The sequence below is a fragment of the Cucumis melo genome, chromosome 11 (genome assembly GCF_025177605.1).
Source record: "Cucumis melo cultivar AY chromosome 11, USDA_Cmelo_AY_1.0, whole genome shotgun sequence".
In the NCBI taxonomy this organism is placed as follows: Eukaryota; Viridiplantae; Streptophyta; class Magnoliopsida; order Cucurbitales; family Cucurbitaceae; genus Cucumis; species Cucumis melo.
The window spans coordinates 32,252,248-32,277,161 of record NC_066867.1 but is presented as its reverse complement, the minus strand read 5'-3'; the positions used below and the strand labels follow the sequence as shown (position 1 = coordinate 32,277,161).

The 24,914-nt window shown below is 33.5% G+C and overlaps 4 protein-coding genes across 5 annotated transcripts; 1 reads left to right on the top strand and 3 right to left on the bottom strand.

Annotated features, from left to right (window-relative positions):
• Positions 1 to 37: 37 nt before the first annotated feature.
• LOC103498859 (uncharacterized) lies at positions 38 to 3,384 on the bottom strand. The gene is made up of 8 exons (XM_051092046.1): positions 3,216 to 3,384; positions 2,804 to 3,085; positions 2,420 to 2,611; positions 2,185 to 2,307; positions 1,884 to 2,063; positions 1,050 to 1,253; positions 497 to 580; positions 38 to 405 (listed from the first exon to the last, which is right to left on the bottom strand). Exons 2-7 carry the CDS (start codon positions 3,050 to 3,052, stop codon positions 539 to 541), a joined length of 990 nt encoding a protein of 329 aa, XP_050948003.1. The 5' UTR covers positions 3,053 to 3,085; positions 3,216 to 3,384; the 3' UTR covers positions 38 to 405; positions 497 to 538.
• A 272-nt stretch (positions 3,385 to 3,656) lies between these two features.
• LOC103498858 (proton pump-interactor BIP103-like) lies at positions 3,657 to 6,610 on the bottom strand. Of its 2 annotated transcripts, none has more exons than XM_008461639.3 (8): positions 6,252 to 6,610; positions 5,778 to 6,062; positions 5,358 to 5,552; positions 5,143 to 5,253; positions 4,882 to 5,037; positions 4,590 to 4,790; positions 4,241 to 4,339; positions 3,657 to 4,145 (listed from the first exon to the last, which is right to left on the bottom strand). In XM_008461639.3, exons 2-8 carry the CDS (start codon positions 5,922 to 5,924, stop codon positions 3,909 to 3,911), a joined length of 1,146 nt encoding a protein of 381 aa, XP_008459861.1. In that variant the 5' UTR covers positions 5,925 to 6,062; positions 6,252 to 6,610; the 3' UTR covers positions 3,657 to 3,908. The 2 variants fall into 2 exon arrangements, with proteins under 2 accessions (XP_008459861.1, XP_008459859.1); XM_008461637.3 differs by having other exon boundaries at positions 5,131 to 5,253; positions 6,252 to 6,609.
• Positions 6,611 to 11,057: 4,447 nt separating this feature from the next.
• On the top strand, positions 11,058 to 13,619 carry LOC103498856 (protein LAZY 1-like). The gene is made up of 5 exons (XM_008461636.3): positions 11,058 to 11,209; positions 11,287 to 11,353; positions 11,446 to 12,224; positions 12,667 to 12,952; positions 13,358 to 13,619. Exons 1-5 carry the CDS (start codon positions 11,204 to 11,206, stop codon positions 13,375 to 13,377), a joined length of 1,158 nt encoding a protein of 385 aa, XP_008459858.1. The 5' UTR covers positions 11,058 to 11,203; the 3' UTR covers positions 13,378 to 13,619.
• A 3,483-nt stretch (positions 13,620 to 17,102) lies between these two features.
• On the bottom strand, positions 17,103 to 23,834 carry LOC103498855 (sphingosine-1-phosphate lyase). The gene is made up of 15 exons (XM_008461635.3): positions 23,443 to 23,834; positions 23,303 to 23,348; positions 22,512 to 22,663; positions 22,323 to 22,382; positions 21,473 to 21,697; positions 21,244 to 21,385; positions 20,989 to 21,039; positions 20,772 to 20,863; positions 19,572 to 19,698; positions 19,004 to 19,019; positions 18,524 to 18,631; positions 18,390 to 18,444; positions 18,145 to 18,291; positions 17,608 to 17,686; positions 17,103 to 17,506 (listed from the first exon to the last, which is right to left on the bottom strand). The coding sequence occupies exons 1-15, from the start codon at positions 23,640 to 23,642 to the stop codon at positions 17,384 to 17,386; spliced, it is 1,623 nt and encodes a 540-aa protein (XP_008459857.1). The 5' UTR covers positions 23,643 to 23,834; the 3' UTR covers positions 17,103 to 17,383.
• Positions 23,835 to 24,914: the final 1,080 nt, after the last annotated feature.

Below are 24,914 nucleotides of genomic sequence, written 5' to 3'. Positions count from 1 at the left end.
TAAAAAGTTAATTCTTTTTCATTGTCATTGGCAGCTATGTTCAAGAAAATTTATTGTTGCTTCCGAACAAAAAATCTGAATACATTGCAACTTTGAATCAATAGACATCAATACTTTTGAATATGACCTCAGAGACATACTTACAGAAATGGAAACATTGAAGCAACAAATGACCAAACAAACTCTTCAAGCATATGTAAATTGTTTGACATATATACTTACAAGGACACAAGTTCAAAAAAATGTTTGATCGGACAACCATTTGATGCTACAACATTTGGTTACTAAAGAAACTAATAAGTTACATCTTTGATCAACTATGATTTGAATCAATGAACATCAACTCTGTTCGTAATCGCTTTTGAAATCTCGGCAGTTATTCCACTGTTGTATAACCTTTTCAACCTGTTTGTTAGAGGGGGAAAGAAAAAGGAAGAGTCAGTTCTCAAGCTCTTAGAATTCAAGTTGTAATAGCATGTGCGAGCTAATGAAAAACCTGTGCTTGAGATAATTTTTGAAGTGCTGCAATGCTTTCTTCTCAGCAAGTACTTTGACTTTCTTTGGGAGAGGGACCAGCGTTCTTAACATATAAAATACCACAGAATATATCAATGCAACAGATCTCTAGTTCAACAAAAGCTAACAAAATATTACTATGGTTGTTGGATCTTAGAAATTAAGTCTCTCCCACTTAGCTTCTTTGTTTTCATTACCTACTTTTCAAAAATTCTTTTAAAATTGGTCAAGTTTCGAAAAACAAAAGAAACGGTTTTTAAAAACCTTTGTTTTTGATTTGACTAAAAATCCATATGTTACTTCCAGAAATTTGCAAGTGAAGAGAGGTACAAAGCCATGCTTCTAAACTTTCTTTTAATTATTTTGTTCAACGATTAAATGGTAGAAGATCAGAATTGACCTTCCGATTGGTAATTAGTGCTATGCTCGGATTGGTTACCAACTTATAACTTGATGAACGAACTCAGTGCAAATTTAATATAACTAAGCAATAAAAATATTCAGTTTGTAAGTGATGAGTTTATCATACATACCTCCTCTTCGTATTGCTTCTTAAGCTTAAGAATGATGGTGTATGTCGCGCCCTTTTTTCGATTGATAGCTTTCAAGCGTTTCTGCAGAGAACTTATATCCTTTTCTATCTTCTCCAACTTTTTTTTTAACTTGATAATTTTGGTATTTATTTTTTCGTGATTATACTCAACCTCACCTGATTCGTAGCTGAGTTCCTCCTGCAACTGTTCATTAACAAGAAACATTGCATAAGTATGAATCACAACTTATAGAATATGATAAATCTCCGACATTTCCTTCAGACTAGATTATACAAAAAAATACCCTCCAACTTTTGGGTAGGCTAATTTCATTTTAAACCTTGACCTTTGAAACTACACCAATAAATAGCCTTGAAAATTTTCCCATAAAAATGATATCAGGAAAGTTGTCCCTAAACATGATGTTTGAAAATTGAAATACTTACCTAACATCATTTACAATATCATTCATGTAAATTGACGTTAGAGTTGATATTAAAAAATGGAGTTTGTGAATGATGATGTAAATGATGTTCATGGTATTTTTGAGTTGAACTGAATTGTAAAACTGATCTTAAGCTTCAAGGAAGTTCAAACTAAGTCGTAAAGGATGTAATGTAGGTTTTTTAATTTTTATAATCAGCAACCCTTCCGATTCATAATATCATACCCTCCATTTTATGGGGAAAAAGAAAGAAAAAACTCTCCAAGGGATACTTTTTGAATAAGTTCTAAGTTCAAGGATTAAAATGGAAAAAAAAGTTAAAGTAATTGAAACATGCCCCAAAGTTTAGGGGTGCTTTGTCTAATTAAATCTTTGTTTATGGCTCTTACTTCTGCTCGTATGGCTTCTTGTGAGCCCAAGGAGTTCCACAATTTTCCATTCACAACAGCATCAGCAATAGCTTGCTCTCTAGCAATTTTATGTTGTCTGATGTCTTTGAGAATGGTTTTACTACGGTCAGCATCTTTAGCGGCTTTCTCACGATCCCATTGCTCTTTTAGGCGTTGAATCTGTTTGCATAAACCAATAGGCTTAAGAGATATGATAATTCATACAAGTAATAAAAATCACAGGAATTGAACCAAAAGTTGAACTAAATGTTGAAGATTAATGCATAATATTAAATATTACAGGAGCATAGAGTTCTTCTACTGTCATGCCATCATCCTTCCCTTTGCTTGCTTTGATCTCCTTTAATAGATTTCTCTCATCAGCCATGTTTTTACGGCCATGTACTATCGAAAATGACAGTTTCTGCTCAAACATCAACAAATATATATACACACATTCCATAAAATGAAGAAGATGAAGAAACTCTAAAATGTCACATTGAATACAAAAAGAAATTGAGTTGAATAGGCCATACCTGCTTATCAACTTCCCCTCCCGACAAGCATGAGTTAATCGATTTCTCTTTGTATGCTCTGTTTGCAAAAGTCAGTTTATCTAATGATAGATGCAGGATATCCAATCTCTCTCTGTCCCAATTTAGGAAGGTTCCACAGTTATCATAGTAATTTATCATGCATAATTTTGCCCTCACATCATCGCCATCCATCTACAACGAAAACTTATCAAAATCAATGTCTTATAGATCATTAATCAACATCACTTCAACAAGGAAAACTAACTTTTCAAGTTATAGAAAATTCTAACGATCTATTTATTAGAAGAGGCTAAAACCAAACAAGGAGATATGACTATAATGTTCAACCAGGATCAGGAATGACTACGGTTTCTTTTCACATACAACTCTTTTCCTTATCTTCTGAGCTAACAGAACTTGATCTTGATTCATCTTTTCAATCGTCTCTTCAGCTTTCTTGATCATGGCATCTACTTCAGGATTCTCAAGTGGCAAAACTTTGACAAAAGAACATTGTCGAACTGGAACAGGCACTTCATCGAACATTTGGTGTAAATAATCAGAACAATCCACTATCACCTCATCACCAGCAGGTTTCTGTTCTTCCTCCACCACGCCCTTCCCTCCGTCCATGGCGGGGCTGTTCTTTGCCCAATGCAAAAAAGACTTCGAACAAAGAAAAATAAAACCCATGAAAAAATTTCAACGTATTCACATTCCTACTGATTCATAACTAAAGAAAATTCAAACAGCAGAAGAAAAACAGAGTGCAGAAAAAAGAGAAGGCGTTTGATACCTCAAAATCAAAGCAATGGGTGTTCCAAATTCTTGCTGGCAAAGGGATTGGATAGTAGCTTTAATCGAATGTAAGGAAACATTCTTTGATTAGTTTATATGAAGTAATCTGTTCTTTGCTCCCCACGCAAAGTCGGTATGTGAAATTTCTTTATATTTGACGAGTCAACTGTCCTTCAATATGGGAATGGTCAACATGAAGAAATTTAATATAATATCTAATTGATTATAATTTATTAAATATTCTTTTGAAAAATGGTCATGAATACAAAATAAATTGAAAATTTTAACCAAACATATTTACAAAATCGATAAAAAAAGTCTAACATCGATAGAAACAGGTAGAAGTCTGTGAATGCCTGTATATAATTTATTTTGTTATATTTGAAAATTTTACTTTATTTTTTTAATGAATAAGGCTAAATTAGGATTTGAAACAGAGTTTCATGAATCTACGAAGATGATAAACTATTTGAATGAAATTTGTTTACAAGGTAGATTTTTGCGAAGCTAGACGGTAAATAACTCACAACTAAGATTTACTTAATGATTGATTCTAACCAAGAGTTTAGTTAAAAGGGTAAATAACTCTTACATTCGAACTTAGAATCTATGATTATCGCGTTAGGTTCCAAGACAAGTTCAAAGAATATACAAGGAGAACAAACATTTATTATATGGCATTTTAGCTATGTTAGAAAAGAAGTTCAAAGGGATCTTCAGCATCTTTCATCAACCATTTCAATCTAGTTTTTGAGAGCGCTTCCGGTATGATAACTTTTCGAGTATCCTCAACTAATGATGACTTTTGGTTAGTAATCATCCTCCCATCAAGGCAAAGGTCTCGACTATATAGAGACGGGACGACTCTCTGTCTATAATCGTTTCTGAACTCCAGGCAATTGTTCCACTGTTGCATAAACTTGTCAACCTGAAGGAGAAAAACAAAACAAGTTTTCATAAGGTCCTAAAATTCTAATATATACAACTTCCCCCCACCCAGAAAAAGGGACTACTAGATTTGACCTGGCCTTGAGATAATTCTTCAAGTGCTGCAACGTCTTTCTTTTTAGCTAGTACTTCAACTTTCTTCATCAGGGAACGATATTGGTAGTGGGAAGCATTCTTAACCCAAAAAATAGCACAAACAAAGTATTAGTGCAACAGATCCACCGTTAACGAATAAGCCATTAAACACACAACCTATAGAACAGATCCTGTTCAAGCAAGATCGTAAAATTTTCACTTCCTTGCACTTTTGTAAATGACGAGGTATAAAGCAAGATTTATAAAATTGATGTTGGCATGCATGATTTGAGTGGAAATTTGAAGTAAACTAAACAATAAGAATATGCATATAAATATATAAATATACCTCTTCTCCATATTGTTTCTTCAATTTAAGAATGGTATCGTATGCCTCAGCCTTTCTGCGATTGGTATATATTAAGCGTTTCTGTAGAGCGCTTATATCCTTTTCTACCTTCTCTAGTTCTTTCGCTGTCTTCTTAGCTTTGGACCGAAATCTTGCCTGTCTTCTCCTTATATAATCTGAAGAGTCGTAGAGTTCTTGCAACTTTTGATGTACAAAGAACAAATGACAAATTTTAATTTTAAACTATACAGTTTAAAAAAATCAATGTCCAGGGTTTTCATTTTGCTCTTACGTCTTCTTGAATGACATTTTTTATACGCGAGGAGGACCACAACTCTCCCTCAACTGGATCATCATCAATACCTTGGAACTTCTTAATTGCATGAATGATTTGAAAACCCATTGGTTTATACCACGGACACCCAAAGGTCCCAAACAATGATTCAAGCTGTTTGGAAAACACAGAAAATTAGGTGAGATGATAATCATCTAGACTAGTTCATAAAGATCATATTCTATAATGCATAATGTAGAATATTACAGAAGAATCTACTTCATCTACTGTCGAGCCACCATCGTTCTCTTGTCTTGCTTTAACCTCCCTTAATACCTTTCTCTCATCAGCCATGTTTTTACACCCATGTCGCATCAAGAAAGATAATTCCTGGTCACACGTAGATAATGGATTGCATAAGGGGAAAAAGATCGAGGAAGTTTAAAGAGTTGAAATGAAATTACAGAAAACAAAAGTTTAAGAGTTGATCATACTTGCTTATCGACTTTCCCTCCTGACAAGCACGAAATATTTGGTTTCCCTTTACGTGCCTTATTTACATAAGTCATTTTCTCTAATGAAAAATGGAGCATATTCATTCTGTCTGTGTTGCAATGTAGGGTGAAATCATCCCGAAATTCATAGTACTGTTGGTCATTCAACTTGGCAATCACTCGATCACGGTCCATCTACAAACAAAAATTACTATATTCAGTGTGTTACATACCAATATCACTTATTCTAGGAAAAGCAATTTGTCTAATGAATGAAGAATTTAATCCGCCATTGTTGTACATCAAAAGGCTCACATGATTCATGATCCAGCGCCATACCGGGAGAGTCCATTAAAATGTTATGACATTTTCACTACGTGAATTAGAAACAACTAAAGATTATAATTCTTCTCCACACACCTTTCTGTCCCTTATCTTCTGGGCTATTAAACTTTGGTCTTGGTTCATCTTTGAAATCGTTTCTTCAGGCTTGATTATAGCATCTGTGTTTGAGTTTTCAAGTGCCTTAACTTTGACAAAATAAAATTGTCGAACTCCAACAGGCATATCATCAAACACTTAGTTTTCATCGACTACCGCTTCATCACCAGCAACTTCTGATCCTTCCTCCACCAGTTTATTCTCTCCAAAGTCGCAATCTCCTTCTCCCATGGGGCTGTTCTTTGCCTACCATAAAAACAACGCCTAACAAAGCAAATACCATTCAGAAACACTAAAAGAAATTAAACCCAGTTCTAAAATTAGCATCAGATTCTTGTTCTTTATGGTCCAATTCACATTACTGTTGCAATATAAGAACTTCATTCATAACTGCAGAAAACTCAAATTACAGAAGAAAAACAGAGCGAGGAAGAGACAGAACGGGTTTGATACCTCAAAATCAAAACAATGGGTGGTCCAAAATCGAGCTCCAAGCGGATGAAGATGGTAGCCGGATTATACGACGCACCCATCTTTTGAATGGGCTGTATATAAGAATGTAAAGGGAATCTGATTCCTCTGCACGGAGCAATTGCTCCTCACGCCAAGATTGAACGTAAATGAAGTCAACAGCAACACCACAAGTGGGTTTCATATAAAATAGAGATTTTGCAATTTGGGGTTGCGTTTGTATCACCACAGAGAGAAGGAAGAAGAAAGTTCAAATATTATTGTTGTTGGGCAAAAGGAAGAAGAAAGAGAAGCATTGGATCATTTTTGGTTTCTCGTTTAGTTCAATATCTATCCTACTTTTATGAAATTTAGAAGAAAGATTTCATTTTTAAGATAGCTAAGTTGTTGATTGAATTATATTAACATAGTAATCTTAGATGGATTAACAAAAAATATGATTTTATAGTGTTATATAAACTAAATATGAAATACATTAGGCATCTAGTGAAAGATCTTGAGAGCAAATATTTTGCTCACCCTTAAGTTATATTTAGTAGGCAAATATATTGATATTATGATCTCTTGTATTCTTTTAGGCAAAACTTCCTTTTTTATTTTGGTAATTTTCTTTACAACTTGGAATATTGTTTAAAATTAAAATTTCAAAATTGGTGGCTAAAACAAAGACTTCGTTGTAAAAATAGAATTTTTGTAGACTCTCGTCATAGTAATGTGTTACCATGATTGGCATGATAAATAATGAGGATGGGACATATGATAGTGTAGAGATTTTGAGGAAAAAATAAGTTGGAATTATGCTTTATTTTGATTAAATTTAAGGAGATCGTAGTAACGTGTGACGCATCATAATAATCGTTGGAGGTAGATTCAATAATTTGTAAGTCCTAAAAACCACTAAATACGAAGTTTAGGTGGTTTGCTCTTACATTCAACCGTGATTGATATTTGTCGGTCTCTTCAAATAATTTCTTCCCAACTTTGTTGTGTTGAACGTATCAACCAAATCTCAAACACCTTGGCGTTTTTGGCTATTAGACTTTGATTGTTAATTCCTTTTTTATCTATTACAATATTTTCATATATTAATTCTCTTTGTTACGTTGTTTACATTTTATGAATATTTTCAAAATTTTATTAAAAAAAGTATATTTTTTTTTTTAGTTTGGATCAAAGTTTAAAAATTAAGTTCGTTCCTTTCATTTTATTACCACATCCTATATAGAAGAGTTTCAGTACTAACTAAATTCCAAAAACAAAAACTACTGTTTTTAGTTTTCAAAATTTTACTTGATTTTTAAAACCATCGGTAAAAACATATACGAAAGCAAGAGATTTAGAGGTGGAAGTGATATTTATAGTCTTAATTTTCACTTACCAAAGACCAAATTATTACTAAACATAACCTAACTTAATTGATAGATTCTACATTATTTCACACATAGGTAATAGAAACATCAGTTCCAAAACAAGGATTCCATACTATACAAAAATTGTGCTCTATTGAGTTCAAGATTGATAAGTAGCCTCAAGTTACACTGAAAAACATAAAATAATAATAATAATAATAAATAAATTAGAATAATAGTGTATGAGCATCCTAACTGTGAGGTTGAAAGTGAGTCAAAGGTCTCAATCTCTATCCACAGTCCAAACAACAGAGGCAGCAATGTTCTTCGATAATAGCCAATCACCTGGCAAAACCAGCCTCACATTCAACAGGGAAGAAAGTGTTCAAAAGGGTATTAAAAAAACTGATGCATTCAGCTTTAAAAGTAGTGTTCAATCCAGAAATGAAAGTTAAAAAAGCATTTAGACAAACAGATTAATGTTCATTGCATTATCACATCACAGTAAGGGGCTGCTACTAACTTGGTTTTGCTTTTACATGTACAAATCATAACGAATGAATGAGGGTTATTGCATTTAGACAAAGAGATTTATAACACAACATGTTCGGTGCATATATTCACATCCTAGTGGGAAGAGACTTTTGGGGTGTTGGTCAAAAAGAAAAGGTCAAGAGAAGGATAAATATGTGGCACACTTTGTCCACAACATAGTTGTTTTCCCTCATGTCACTGACAAAGACATTCGGATTTTAGTTCCATGTTTGGTTCCTAAAAACAAAAGTCGGCATAAAAGTTTAGCAGGTCCCAGAATCAGATAATAAAATGCTCACTTTTTGTATCTGTAATGTGGCCTACCCAAGATTTGTGATTAAATTCTTTACATTAGTTTCACTTTAGTCTCTATAGTTTTATTTTTGTTCTATTTTTTTTTTTTTTTCTAAATTAACTCTTACTAGTTGGCTCCATCGCTAACAAAAAACAGCATAAATTTAGCATATGACAAGTCATTTATAGTTACACTTTTGAAACAATCAGAAAAATCCAACAGATGCATTATCGGTTACACTCCATATCAAGATTATTTTCAACTTTTATTTTTCTGAACTAATATGACTTGCCAAACTACCATGATGAGATTAAAATAAAATGTGACAATCAGGAACCTCATTTCTGGTGTTGTTTATTTTTCTAATTGTTAGTAGGAAGCTACCTAAGCCTTAATGAAAAGATATGGTCACTGATATGAGCATAGGTCAACTGATGTATTCATGCTCGAAAAAGAGGTTGAATTCAAAAAAAGAAAAGATATGAAAATAATAAAATGTTTAAAAGCATAATGACCAAACTAAAACAAAGGTTACATTTTGGTTTTAGCAATTTCAACAGGCTAGTAAGCCGATAAGCACGTTTTCGAGTCAGTTTTCTCTTAAAAGCAGGAATAGAAAGCATGAAAGACTGATAGAAACATACCAGAAGGAAGAAGGTCTTCATCGGCTCCTAATTGTCGTGCCGCTGAATATAAAAATCTCTTCATACGGTGAATTTGGTGAAAAGGGTTAGTATGAACATGTATAAACATGGATCAATGAATCTACCAATGATATTAGTTGGATTTGACAAGCTTTTGGATCACAGATAAAAACCTATCTTCATGTTCAGAAAGCTTGCAAGTTCATGGAGCATGGCCCCTCCTTGCATCTTTCCCACTCTGTCACCAGATCTAATGCAAATCTAATCAACTTAAGATTGAAATATCAGTCTACCAGGTTGAAAACTAAAAACAAATAGAGCAAGCCAACTTATCAGCTGGAAATTTAGGCTGATTTGACATTAAATCATTCGCTCTCAAACTCATTGAGGTAAATATCAAATGGTGCTATACATCATAGTCCCACCTTAATCAAATCTGAAATCCTCTGTTCTTAAATCTTCTCCCTGAAATTATAAAACACACTAAAACTAAAACTCAGTATGATAATTATTTCGTTTTTATGTTTTCTATTTTTGAAAATTTAACTTACAAACACTACTCTCACTTTTTTTTTTTTTTGGTTATTTTCATATCTTAATGAAATTAGGAAGAAAAAATTTGTATGAACTGAAATCATATCAATTTCTTTCCTGGGAAGAATATTTTCTCTTGTAAAAAAGCTCAGAAGAACACTGAGGGTTAGGACATACTATTCACAAATTATAATTACAAGTTAAAAAGGGGGAAGGGTAACGAGTTTGCATTTGCGCCTTATGTACTTCAAAACCAATGTCAAAGTGCATAAACCTTCTCCCTTCTCTTCTTTCTTACCCTATCTCATCGGGTCAACATGTCTATACCACTGAAAGCAAACAATAAGTATGAACAAACAAGAACTAGCTGAGATCCAAAAGGGTAAAGTTTATGTCCTACAACATAATGTGTCATAAACGTGGAGTTGCAAATGGTTCGTTTAAAACACACATGGGACCCAGGCATATTTTTTTTCCTTCTAAATTTTCTTCTTGAAGAAATATTCTGAAATGACGCTAGAGATCATACCATGAAGCCTAAAAAATTTGCTATAAATTAGAACTCTCTAATACAGTTGTAACACAATTTGTGGTTATCAACAACAATACTAGAATCATGGCCATTGTTAGGGAATAAAGATCAGAAGCACAATCTAACCTTTATATTATATCAGATCTCAACTGAGATCTTGCTTACAAACATAATTTAAAAAAAAAATGGTGTCAGGGAGACCAAAAGGTCATCTACTATTAAAGATCTTTAGCTCCAAATATCCACAAATAAATGCATGATCCAACATGTAGATTTAATAGGAATCACATAAGAAAATAAGACATTGAAGAGTCCTTTCAAAATTTTCAATTAAAATATGCAACATAATGTATAGCCTCTTCTACCTTTCCAGATCAGATTAATGCAAGTGTGCCCCTGATGAGAAACGATCCACTTCGTTGTCAATTATCTTTGCTCTTATTTTGGTCCAACAAAATATTCTCCAGAGACCCCACCAGTCCTTTCGGGCTTTGCTCACCAAATCATAGAGAGGTTGTTATAATTATATGGATGGAAACTATCATTTTCCAATGGAAGCATGTGCAAAACATGTTTGTGTAGATAGCACAACTATAAACAAAACATGAATAAATTAAGGTACTTAAAACTGATTAAATAGAACTAAAAGAGAATGTTTAAAAACATCTACAAACAGTAAAAATATGCTTTTTGAAGAATGGAAGAACTTCAGGTTTGGAGAGAGTCAATACCACGACCTAAAGTATCAAAAAATCAAAACTGGTCACATTGCTCAGATAGAATGATGATCAGCTTCCAGAAGGGTGCCCCAGGACCCACTAACCATTTGGCCACTTGAATGGATAGTATAAGCCAACCAATTCTTTTGTAAGGATCCCTATGTTTCCTTTACCATATCATCTCAGACTATTGGAGTTATACAGGAAAAGTTTGACACTCTTATTAATAAATAAGCAGTGAGCTAAACAATGCAAACACCTTTTTTTCTCATCACCCCTCTAAACTGAAGACATCAAAACTCAGGTTTCTGAAGCACAACTAGAAAGATGAAGGTAAGTTAATTCTGCATTAATCCTTGTAGAGTGTTTCTGTCTAAATACTAATGATACTCTGGTCTTTCTTCTCATAGCTACTTGGTTGGATGCACCGTAAATTTCGGCAGAACAGTGGTGAACCGCTGAAAGATTTTGCCATTGGTAAATCTTAATTTCTTCAACTACTAAATGATATACTAAATGTATTTGTGTAACAAAGAGATCCTTGCTATTCTTGTACTTGTTCTTTATAGGCCAACAACCGCTTGATGATCAGCAATACATCTCAAAGTCAAGCATTAAACCTTTCAAGCAATCCCAACGAGAACAGCACCTTCGAAAATCTTTCGCTGGTCTAGAATCAGAAGTGGGAGATGAAGACTACGAAGATGAATCATCTCATCCAATGTCTGAGATCTTCCACGGATTTCTTGCAATTGGAACTCTAGGATCTGAACAAGTCATCAGTGACCCAATGACACCAAAGTTTTCAATTTCCGTTGAGAATATAACGGAAAATGAAACTGAAGTAACAGAAAATGAACTGAAGCTTATAAATGATGAGTTGGAAAAAGTTCTAGGAGCTGAAACTAAGGATGACGGATACAATGATTCCTCTGGAAGAAACAGTTATGTCAGCATGGGAAGGAGCAGCCATGGTAGCACCATTACCCTCAGCGGCAAGCCAATGGATGGCCTAGAAAGCAATTTGAGTGGGACCATCATCTGCCCACTTCAGGGATATCTTTTTGGGTCAGCAATTGAATTGTCAGAGACTACAACAACAGTGGCTAAAAAAGAAAACAGAACCTCCCTTGGCGAGCTGTTTCAGAGAAGCAAAATAGCTGAAGAGAATGCAGGTGCAAAATTTGACAAGGAAGACAAACGAGCTGAAGAGGATATTGAAAAATCTGCCATGCACCTAATGAAAAAGAAACTGAAGAAAAGAATGTTGTCTGCTTCTTCCAGGAGCTCTGCTACAGCTGTTGAAGGCCTCAATGATTCAGCTTCAGCAGAAACAAAACTGCATAAGGTATGCCAAACTATGATTTAAACTTAACTCTTGCTTCCAATGTTTCGAAGAATTTATCAATAGCTCAATGCAAATATAGCCTGGGAACAAGCAACAAAAATCTATATGATGGTACCTTAGAACATTCAATCCAAAGAATCAGGATTCAGGATCAATGTAAACTTGCCAAAAGCCCAATCCTTGGAATGAATATTGAGGGTCCTCATGCCACTTTTCTTTTTTCTTTTCAACTCTTGGGATAAACAGTTTAAATTACCGTCTGGCCTCATCTGAGTATTAGTTTTCCAACTGTTTAAATTTTTAAACTAGGAGATAGTTCAATTGAGAGGCTTTAGAAACCTACTTAACCATAGAGAACTACTGAGCCCAATTGAATTTTTACTGGTTTCCTATCTATAAATAATTGTTAAATTTTTCTCAACATATGAGATGTGGATTGCAGATTTTTCACATGTTCCATAGAAAAGTTCATCCTGAAAGCTCAGCAATCATACAGAAGTCTGATAAACACCCAAAGGTTCAGAAAAAGAAAAAAGCAAACCATAACCATGATGGTTGCTGCAACAATGGAGAGCAGACATCTGATGAGGATATCATGATATATCCCCAGAGAACACAGTCGAAACCAAGCTTTCAACGCGTCAAGAATCAATTTCCACCACATTATGGACTAAACAGTTCTGATCCAAATGACAACAAGGAACGCTGGATTAATTCAGATGAAGACTGTAAGTTAATGAACTCATCGTCTCCTATTTCCCAACATTCAACTAGATGTCCTACTAGTTTTCATAAACACAAGTATCAGCACCCACAAGCTACAAATTAATACTCTTAAATTATAAGAACTAAAATTCAACTCATTGTAGTCCTTACTTAGTATACAAAAATAGTAGCTTATCATTTTTTTCTACATATTTTTATTCTTTTTGACAATATTAGTGGTGGGCTATCCAACCTATTATCTCAAGGTTGATTGTACATACTTGAAGTAGGTCGAGCAGTACTCATTTTGGCATCCTTTTTTCTATATTTGCTAAACCATTGATTGCTCACTGCATTATTTAAACAATTTTTTGAGAGACAAATGTCTACACTGACTCATGCAACCCTAATTATTATGCTCATCATAGATCTAGTGCTGGAGCTTTGAGAGGTAGAAGAAGCAAAATCCTTGTTCATCAGTAGCCGAGTGTGTTGCAGTATTGTCTACTCATATTGATATTGGTAATTATTGCTGATAGTGTGCAAGTTACTACAATCTGAACAGCGTTTGGGTGTGAAAATAAGTAGAGGATCTCCCTCTTCAAACACTCCCTTTGTATGTTGTGTGTGAAATGTATTGTTGTCCCTAGAACACTTTATGATCATATTTGCTTACAAATTCCACAAAAAGCATGTCCTCTGCAATTCTCTGTTTTCTTTTACTTTCGCTATTGATGACCCTCTGTCTTTTTAATTAGGCTAAAGCGAAATATAGACATTTTCCAAACTCTAGTTAACCTAACATGAAAAAGAGAACACTGGCAGCGCAGAGAGAGATTTTCTGACATTTAGATTTACCATAGCCAACTAACCAACATAAAATGCCATTCTGTAAATTTCCAAAATGATAAAAATATCCTAGGACTATGAGAAGTATGCACCAAAAGCAAAAGAATAGCCAGCTGCCCATATCAAAATAGCTTGTCAATGAAGAATGGAACAAGCGGGAAAATAATTGTCGCGAAAACAATCGATGTTTTTCTACTCAAATATTTTCATTTTGTAAAACGAAGAAAAGTAGAAAAATGATCAAACAAGTAGTCTATAAATTTACTTCCTAGAAACCAAAAGCAGAGAGAAGAATAAATTATTGGGCAAAGATAAAAAGGTACGTAAATGTTCAAATTAGCGACTCAAAAAATATGAAGTTAATAATTGAATAACAGAACAAACAAAAGAACTAATCTAATCTAATTATCTGATCATTACAAAACTTCCTTGGTTTCTTTTTCTGGGGGGAGGGAGGTGTAAAACACTAAATAATAGTGAGAACAAGAATTCTCATTTTCTTCCTTTCCTAATGAATGTTGATTTGGTAAGATAATTGCCAACATTTGCCATCTTAATAAGGGTACTCCTCCATTGTTGTTCATCCACTCCTCAGGTGGACAAGTGCATCTGATTAAGTCTACTTGTTGACAACATAGAATTTTGAGTTGAAAAGCTATAGGTTTCTATTCCCCCAAACAATCTGTCAAAACAGGAAGTCGTCCTTTAAATTAGCACAATTCGAGATTCTGATGTAGATGCACAATTTTGTCCTCTTTCATTCTCATTAAACCAATATGAAAAGAAAAACGAATTCAATATAAGTAAAATCTATCAGGTAAACATCTCCCAGGGGAGAAATCAAGTAGTTGGAATCACCATACCTATCAAATACACATGTTGTGTTTGATAAACACAACATGCTCACCTTTATTTCGGACCATAGTCCAAAGAACCGAAAAACCAAGCTGCCTTAAGGTTCTTTACACTGCCTCAAGTTTTAGGGAATTTTCCTTCGAAGCTAAAATTTATAGCTTTCATTCCCTGTCATCCAGAACTCTATTATGTTTCATACCTCTTCAAAAATAAATTTAATTGTTATTTTAAACAGCTATAAAAAAGTCTATGAAGGGTTAATATAGCTACGTCAAAAATTTTCCAAATACGGAAGAAATCAAAATTTAGCTTCAAAACGCTCTTTCTTTGTCACAAAAGGGCAGAATTTAATTAAACGCCATCATATCTTAACATCTCAGGCCACAAATGAGAGTCAAAAATCTTCACTAAGCACAGAGAGATCATTGATACTAATCCTGCCAAGTGCCTCAAAGCAAGAAAACTGCTGAACCTTATGGAAGCATATGTCAAGCTCTCCTCTAATCGAAGTGATGTAGACGAAGCAACAACCACTAGGAAGAGCCACTAAATTCAGAAGACTCTACTACAGTTCCCACCGAAATGAATATCCTAACGTGGCTGTAAATTCAATTTCAACTATTGAAGTTTGTATATTTATCGAATAACGTATTCACATCTTTTATCACGAAACTCTATTTTACAAACTCTGCACCCCAGACTTCATAACTTCAATACACATCAATCAAATGAGTATTCTAATTTCTAAGTGAACAATGGATTTGTAACCAAGGAGTGTACTTAACGACATACACTAAACATCTCACTATACCAAACCTTTCTAGTGCAGTTACAAAATTCCAAGAGAACGTAACCAAATGAACTAGTTTGTTAATAAAGCAAACTAAAACAAGAAAGCTCTAGAAATTGAAAGAGATATTCACTTATTCAATCTGGCTTACCATACCTGGGACTAATGCATTATATTTCAACTACAATGATCAAACTGTCGTTGCCCAGAAAGGCAGTAATACAAAATTTCCTTATCCATTGGTATTCTGATTAGCTAAAATTGCAATGCAACAAAAACGTATAGAAAAAGCCATGTCCATTCATTTCAAAGAGACGCATGCACTCAAAAGTAAATTTGATCGGAGTAAGAATATTAAAAAAAATTATGTAAATGAATTACAATGTTTAATCCTTTTATTTATGTATGAGCACGAACAGTTGAAGTAAGTTGTCTTGCATGGTTGTACAGATAGAAAGATATGTTAAGCTGATCGTCATACCGGACTTATAATTCCATGGTGAAACTAAAATTTTATGATAATTGTTGTGGAATGATTACTAATATGTAATTAAATTACTTGCCCGTGCATTGATACAATATAAATACACGTCGGATACACCTTTTTTTTTTTTTATCGATCAAGTTTGACTAAATTTAACTAAATATTATGGTTAATTAATATGTTAATTGAAGTTATGCTTAGCAAAATCATGCCTATTGCTTGGTGGACTGGTGCTTTAACAAAACCATGGAGTCGTGCAATTATCTAATTCAAAATTTGTTGAAATATTATATTCATGGGTTTACAACATAACTTTTACTCGTTTAATGATTGTATGTCAATGAACAAGAAAAATTCCTCAGTTATCCTAAGTTGATATTTGTAGTCTTGCATCTGTAGTGAAGAATTGGTTACACCTACCCAAGCCAAAAGTTGGAGTATTTGTATCGTCCATCATTGGTAAAAATTTATCGTTTAGTCCGATTTAATATAGTTGTTTTTTTTTTATTCTTTATTTTTGAACAATCTATCGAACCTGACGATATCTAATAGTTTTTTCACAACTTCACATCTATATATTGAATTCAATATATTATGATGGAAATGACTCGATTCAAGATGTAGGGTAATCATGTCGACAATCATGAAGCTCCGACAACTCAACTCCAGTCGAATCATCACAAAGTCCTATGCTTGAGACATTGTTGATAACCTCATCTTCATTTGGGAATCCATATACATCACCATGAAAGAATATTAATCCTTTAGGTATCTATCATGGTGTGCTAGATTAGTATGTAACATATTGATTTTACTGATGGTATACACGTTAGGGAGTGGGGATAGTCATCAAATACTAGAGGTCACAAGAACTATGGATAATATATAACTTAGCAATGTCAATCTAAGTTGTGGAATTGTTGATAGTATATGATTTAGCAAAGTTAACATGAACATATAGCTCCAACAACTCTTATCAAACCATCATGTACACAACAATAAATTGCCCAGGTTTAAGATACAAAATCTTATTTGACGCATCGACTTTAAATCTTTCTTTTATAGAATTTACAGACTCTAAACTTGAACTCAAAATGTGAGCAATTCGGGTGTGGGTATTTAAAGTGAAATAGTTAAATACTTATTTTGATAAATTGATGCAAAAGGCCAATATTGGAAAACTCAAGGGGCAATATTAGAAAAACAACAGCTTTAGAAGACTTCGTTTAAAAGCTTTCCCAAGGTCAAATGTATCATCAGAACCATCAACCCACCTAGTATTACATGTTTATAAGACAATAAAAATGTGCCAATAATTCAACACATTACAGCAACAACCGACACTATCAAGCTAATCTTGAAGAATATAGTTTATTCTTTTCATAATTTAAATATTTTTATTTGAAAATGACATAATACAAAATGAAATTTATATGAAGCAAACCAATGTGAGCAAATGAGACAAGCTACTGCCTGCTAGCATGTACCATCCATGTAACTTATGAGCAACTCTTGAACCATAGATCTATCTGGCATTCTCTCTGCTGCACCATATATTGGAGCTAATCCTCCATTAATTGGACCTGGATTCTTTTTTACCTGAAATATATCATTACAAATACATAAGTCAATAAAACATCTAAAAAATAAGCATATTAGTTAAATTGATGGACTAAGAAGATCGTTGCAAATAAGCTTACAATGGTGACAGATTCTTGCAGGTCCTGGAGAAAGTTGTCGACTATAGATACATGCTGAAGCGTCACGCAGATGTGAATACTGAATCAATGTGAGGGATGATTAGTCTTTATTAAAAATTTGGACTGAACTGGAAATTTTAAAGTTGATGCATGAAAGTAGTAGAACAGAAAACATGGACCATCTCAGAGGGTCCTGACTTGTTAATTGAATCAAAGGCTGCTTTCTTTCCATCAAAAAGCTTTTGAGTTTTATATCTAAGGTAATGGGAAACAAAAGATCTAAATGACTAAATAAATTCTTTCAAAGTAGAAAACTTTAAAATTCTGTCCAATTCAACATTCCCTCACAAACAAAGGAGTGGACATTAAACTTCCCGTCTCCAAGAAGAAATACAGATGTATGAATCACTTAACTATGTTCAAATTCAGAGTAAAAACCACAATTTGGATGCAAGTAAAGTATAGTAATTTAAAAGGGGGAAGATTTTTCAACATTTTAAATGTAATCCAAATATGATATTCTTTGAGAAAGCTGACCTGCTAGGCTTTTGCAAGGCATTCAAATGCCAGCCTTTTGATGACATAATGTCGTTGACTTCAAAAATGTCAAGAGCAGTAGACCCAAATGCTATAATTGTCATGTCTGGCTTTCCGATAACAAATAACTCGGGTATTTCGTTTATCCTGCACCAAAAAAGAAATGAATTTTGAAAGAAATAAACACCTTGCAATTCTTCACAGCCTAAATAGATGAATAGAGAGCATATTGAAACAGAACGTACCCCCTATGTATCCTCTTTGATACTTCCATGATCTCTTTTGTGTTCTGCAAATATCCTATAGAAAGCAATTAAACCACAGTGAGCTTAAAGCCAAGTAACAACAACGAGTATCATTAGATTCACGTTGTAGATACCTTCTTCTCCCAAAGACATCATTGCTGCCCAAGCCCCAGCAATCAAGCCACCGGGTCTGCTTCCAGCTATTGTTGGAGAGACGTAAAGCCCACCAGACCACTCACTTACTAAAAAACCAAAATCAAAAAAGGAAAAGTCATTTACGCGAGTTCCACCCCAACAAAAGGAACAGAGGGAGAATATATCTCTCTTTTTCTCAGTAGAATGACTTTGCTCTCATGAAAAAGATAAGTGCGAAATTGTATTAGCCCAAGTCTCTGACAAGTCTCCAGACTCTCCATGAAGATTTCTACTTATGAAATATGACAAGAAAACATATTTTATAGCTCACAGTTTCGGAAATACATCTCAAAATAAAGTTAAACATTGATGACAACCATGGAGACCCAATAGCTGCTACATTAGTACCTATTAAAAGCTTGATTTAAACTTGAGGCGTGAAAAGCCAACTTTTCAGTAACAGGGATAAGTAAACTTACCAGCAACAAATTGATGCTGTTGACATCAAGGTAGGCAGGCACAGCCAGAAGAGAACACCAACCGACCAACAACCATAAAGCTAAATGAAATCAGAAATAATATAAAATTGATTTTTAATTATAGAACTAGCAACTTAACTTCAAACCATCTTGATAAAAAAGTACAATTAGAAAAAGAAAAGGATGATCATATGAGCATTAAGCCATGGAAAACAGCAGGCATGATCTTGGTGGCCTGTCTTGCTTTCCACTGATAGTTCTTTTCCCTACCTCTGCGTCTTCATCATGTCCAGGAGGAATAATTGAATTAGTTGCGGTATTATGCTTGTAATTATCAAAATAATTTGATTCTTTTTTATTGGAGCCCTTCTTGTAATTGAGCTTGTGGGTTATTTTGTGTCTTCGGCTTGTTTTTTGCATTGCCATTGTATATCCCCTGAGTCCTTGACCTTGGTTTCTTATCCAAATAAATAAGATTTTGTATATATATTGTATGTATGTATGTAAAAACACCTACTATTCCAATCCAATCAAAATAAGGACTAAATGCTTCAGTAAAAGAAACTACCTTTCTAATCTCATGATTTCTGTACAAAACCACACTTGTTCCTTTGGGTGCTAATCCATATTTATGTACATCCACAGATATCGATGTCACTCCTTTAACTGAAAAATCACAAGGTGGAATTGGGTACCTGAAAATAAGGAATAAAAAGAAATTTTCAATATCAAAGGTGGCCAGAAAAACTCCGCTAATGTATAATAATTGCAACACTGTTTTCTTCATGTAATTTCTACATGATAAACTAATTACTGCATGTTTCATGTGTGCACTAGCCTACAAGGTAATATAATCCCACACATACAGGTGGGAAATTTATCACCATGTTCTTTCATAGTAAGGTCGATATCCTCACTCTGGAAACATAGAGAGAAGAGAGAGGTTAGTGATAAAGCATTTGATGATGTACAAGTAAGCTTATTCCTGCTAGATTAATGCATTGTATAAGAAATGTTAGCGTTTTATTTGAAGTAAGAATAAATTACAAATTTAAAACTGGGTTGATTTGTTTCTATTTAGCCCCTGGCCTTTTAAAAGTATAGGATACATTCTTAAATTTTTTTATTCTGTATCCAATAAGTTTTGTAAATTTCAATAAAAGTTAATTGATCTATTTTATCAAAAAAAATTAATTAATCTATTAAATATAAATTCGAATTTTGTGTCTAAAAGAATCCTAAACTTTCAATTATGTATCTAGTAGATTCATGAGTTTATAATTTGTAATTCAACCTTGAAGTTACTTGAGAGTTTGTTGGGGTGAGTTGGGGTTTTTTCCCTCCTAATGAGAAACCAAGGTAAAACATGTAAGGACCATAACATAGATCAAATAAAAGTGAAACCAAAAAATGGCTCCAGTCAAGCAAAACAAGACTGAGGATAATTACAAAAAACTTCTATAAATCAAAGCCCAAGGAGAACTGTGAACCGTAGTTAAGGGGTTTAAGGATTGGGTAGAAATTGGAAAATCAATCGATAGTTGATTGTGAAAGAGAAGCTAGCCCTCATGAATTCCATTGAGAAGTGCTTCAAAACTGCCAACTGTATTTTCCATGTTAGAAGTACTACCAACATATTGGTGTGTTTAGAAGTATTTTTTGTGTTCTAAAAGGTAGGTACTTTCAACTCATAAAAAATAAGAATATGATATGGGATTTTTAGTGCATATCAAAAACTTTGTTCCAATGTAAGACGAAAGAACCTTACCCAAGCTTGCGCGCAAACGGCAACACAAAGCCGCCAAGACAAAAGTCAACGTGCAGACAAATGCCAGAGCTAGAAGCTAATTCCCCAAGTTCCTGCAAAAACATTACAAAATATTTCTAATGAGAAATTACTCACGAAATGCCACATAAGTTAAGATTGATGGTCTTATCCCAGCACATAGAAAACAACTAAATAATATAAGACAACAGGGACCTACAACAATCGGATCAATGATTCCGTGAGGAAACCCAGGCGCAGATCCAACAATCTGCAATATGAAGAGCATAAAGGAAAGTACAATCAGGTAACAGACAAATATAAATACTACAAGAGGCAACAGGGTGAGGTATCTTTCCAGAATGCGCAAAAACAACAGTATCATACTCCTTAATTTTGGATAAAGGTAGGAAAAAATATAGAAAAAGAGAGTTCCCGTCAATATAAGTGTAAGAAGAGAATAAAAGATAGATACCAAGATAGTATTCCTGTTGATAAATTTCCGAATAGCTTTCACATCTGCTTTGAATTCTTTGTTTACAGGGACACGCCACAGCTTGATATTAAAATAGTGAGCAGCCTTATCATATGCTGAATGTGCAGACTCAGGTATTATCCTGAACATTGAGGGAAAACTATGATAAATTTAAGGTCACCAAGAAATGTATAGAACGGAACATACATGAAAAACACAAGGAGTATACATTTCAGGTTTTTTAATTCCCTTCTTGGATTTCATATAGTCACGTGTTGACTTCACAGCCAACAGTATGCTTTCAGTTCCTCCTGATGTCATGTTTCCACAGATTTGCCCTCCAGAAGCCTCCACTTTACTGCCAAGAAGAGCAGCAGTCATGGCCACTACTTCAGCTTCAAACCGCACCACACTTTGAAATACATCCAAATGTAAAGGATTTGTATGTGCAAACCTGAAAAAAAATCCAGAACAGCCCAAGGAGAATTGGTAAAGATCCACGAAACATTTTATGATCAACTAGGAGTTTTATTTGTTATGGAAAGGAAAGCTCTTCAATAAAGGAGATAAGAACATGATAATCCAAACTCCACTTCAATAGGATATCAGCAATCTAGATGATGTTTAAAAGATAAATAATAAATAAACAAAAGTAATGAAAGCAAGGGATTTAAACTCAAAATGTTTAGCTATGATATCATTACAAGTTACTTTTTGTCTCGACAGGTTTGTCCATTGAGTTAGAGCTACCTAGAAAAGATTTAAATTATGTTCAAACTAATTAACTTCTCTTCGTTCATTCTTGACCCGTAATTGTATCTAAATACAGCAAATACTTTCCTTCTGCCATAGATGATGGAACTTTGAAGTTGTCGAAACCTAATTGATCTTTGATAGAGGCACTAACTTGGGAACATTTTCAGAAAAAAGAGTTCACAGGCAAAACATGAGACCCCACATTACTACTACTAATACTCGTGACTAAATAACAAAATTACATGATAGCAAAGTGACTTTAGCACTTCAGTAGAGACTTAGGGTAAAACATAAAAGTCATAGATCAGCTACAACTTACTAACATTGAACATGCCTCGTTTATGAGAGAAAAATGACCTTCAGATTCAGATCCTCCAATGTAGCTGCTCAGACGTGAAAAATACTCATAAATATTGACATTTAAAGAAATATATATTTGAATTTCAGTGTAACTATATTCTAATAAAGTAGTATTGAATCGTTAAAATGCATCTGCAAACTTTCAAACATACACTGTACCCGAGCATTTTCCTTGCCAAACCACATCTTTTTGTTTCTCATTTTTCATTTTCTCAATGACTTCAGTTCCCAGGCCGGCCATTGGCAACTCAGTCCTCCAACTTTCTCTTTTAGAATTACCGCCGGATTGTAATTTTTCCACAACCTGGGCATTGAACAAACATCATCACCAAAGTTATAAGTACCGAGTATTAGTTATCAGTTATGACGATAGCTTTTCTCTTTAGCCTAAATTGAGATTCTAAATTATTTCTTCAGTTAAAAAATTCAAAAGAATTCAATTTGGTCTAAAGTTTCTTATCTTCTCCTTCGAAAGGTATCAGGACATCTCCTTATATGTACATGAAGAGACAAAGCGAGAAACAGGGCACTGATATTTCCTACTCAGAAGATGGATGAGTTCTTCATTGCCAGATTTTCTGAAGGTCGTAACCATCTAAATCAAAACCAAAGACGGATACCAAACGAAGGAAATGCAGTGCGATATCAAATTTTCCGTGGAAGAAAGAAAGAAGAGTCAACGGTCTGGGTCAAAGTTTGACCAACTAAATGGCAACCTATAATTAAGAATTTGAAATAATCTGAAAATGGTCCAGCAACCCTACCGATAAGTTGTCAACGCATACCATATCACTAAAGTTACTCATTTAATTAAAACCAATACAGCATAACCTACAATCTCATTCTGTAAAAACGGCATAATTGCTATAACATAAAACCAGTTCATAAATACAAACTTCATATCGTTTAAAGGAAATGCAATGCTATAAACACAAAAACCAACCTTCTGCTTCTCAGAATCGATCCGACGTTTCACCCCAGGAATTAACCTGTTTCCACAGAAACAATCAAACAACTAAAACATCGTCACATTTCCAACAATACCAAATCAACAACTTCAGCACCAAAAATCAAAAACCATACTTAATCGTAGCCATGAAGAACGATAAGAAGGTAGCTTTAAGTCCTGCTTCGTAAACAAGATCCAGAAATGACTGAAGCAGCCGAGCCAATAGTAGGACCAAAAGAGGACCAAAAACGAGAGCCAGTGGCTCGTATTTGGACAGGAAAGCATTGGCAGAGGCTCTATATTCCACCAAAACCGAGTTGAGAGAAGAATCCATGGCGAAAGTGATACAAAAGCTTAGTGCAAAGGGAAGAGGAGGAAGAAGAAGAAGAAAAATAAGAAGAGCGAATTAGAAGATAGCGTGGAACAGAGAAACACTTGCGAGAGAGTGGATGGAGATGAAGATGAAATGATGATGAAGGAAAACGAGGAAAATCATTATGTTGTTCATATCGAGAAGAAAAGAACAGCGACGATGGTTGGTGTGGTATATATACCTCAACAAATCCACGCCATCTTTCCTCCATGGCTAAACGACAGCGACCTTGGACTTCCGATTTATGTAACGTAACGTCTCTTCTTTCTTTCTTTTCAGGAAATTTTTGTGAGTTGTTTCCTCATCTTTTCCTTTTGTTGAAAATAAAATAAAATAAATATATTAAAATAATATATTTAATAAATATTTTAATTATATTTGAAAATGCTTTAATTATATATATATATATATATTTTTTTTTTTTTTTTTTTTTTTTTTTTTACTTTTGTTTACTTTTTAACTTTGTTGTTGAATTTTAGATGTGCCTTTTGGACTTTAATTCTTGTCAATGAGATTCTTAAAGTTATAAATAAATTTAAGGATAGCTTTTAGACTTTTAAATTTTGGTTTTTTTTAGTATAATATGGATAAAAATGTAGATAGAAATTCTACTATATTTGGTATGTTTTAGTTAATATTTAGTTTAATTCTTAATTTAGGCTAATTATTGTTTAGTTAGCATTATTTAGTTGATTATCTTATTTTATATCTAAGTATTTATGTAATTTGATATTTTATAAATTTGTAGATTTTGTACATACATGGTATAAAGTTTAAAGTTTTATTAACCTATAAATATTTTAGACATCTTAGAAACATAAAAAATATAAAATTCAAAATTTGTGATGTAATAGGCATTTTTAATTTAGAGACAAATATGTTATGTGAATAATATCGCCAAAAATTCTAAAATACAAAATCGAGAGAATCTTAGTCCAACGAATTCACGTTACTTCTTAAAATTAAGTACAAAAATAAATAAATAGCTACACTTCAAAATGTTAACAAAAAGCAAAAAGTTTTTCTATAATTTTAAAGAAAAATTATGGAAATAACTCTAAATTATTGAATAACAATTATATCTTCACTTTATTTATTGTCTTTAATTATACTTACGAAAAATTATATCGAGGCGTTTGAATATTGAAAAATGTATAAACCAACTTATACAAACTCTCCATCTTGACGAGTATAAAATGCAAGTACATATATGCTCTAAGGTGTATTATGATA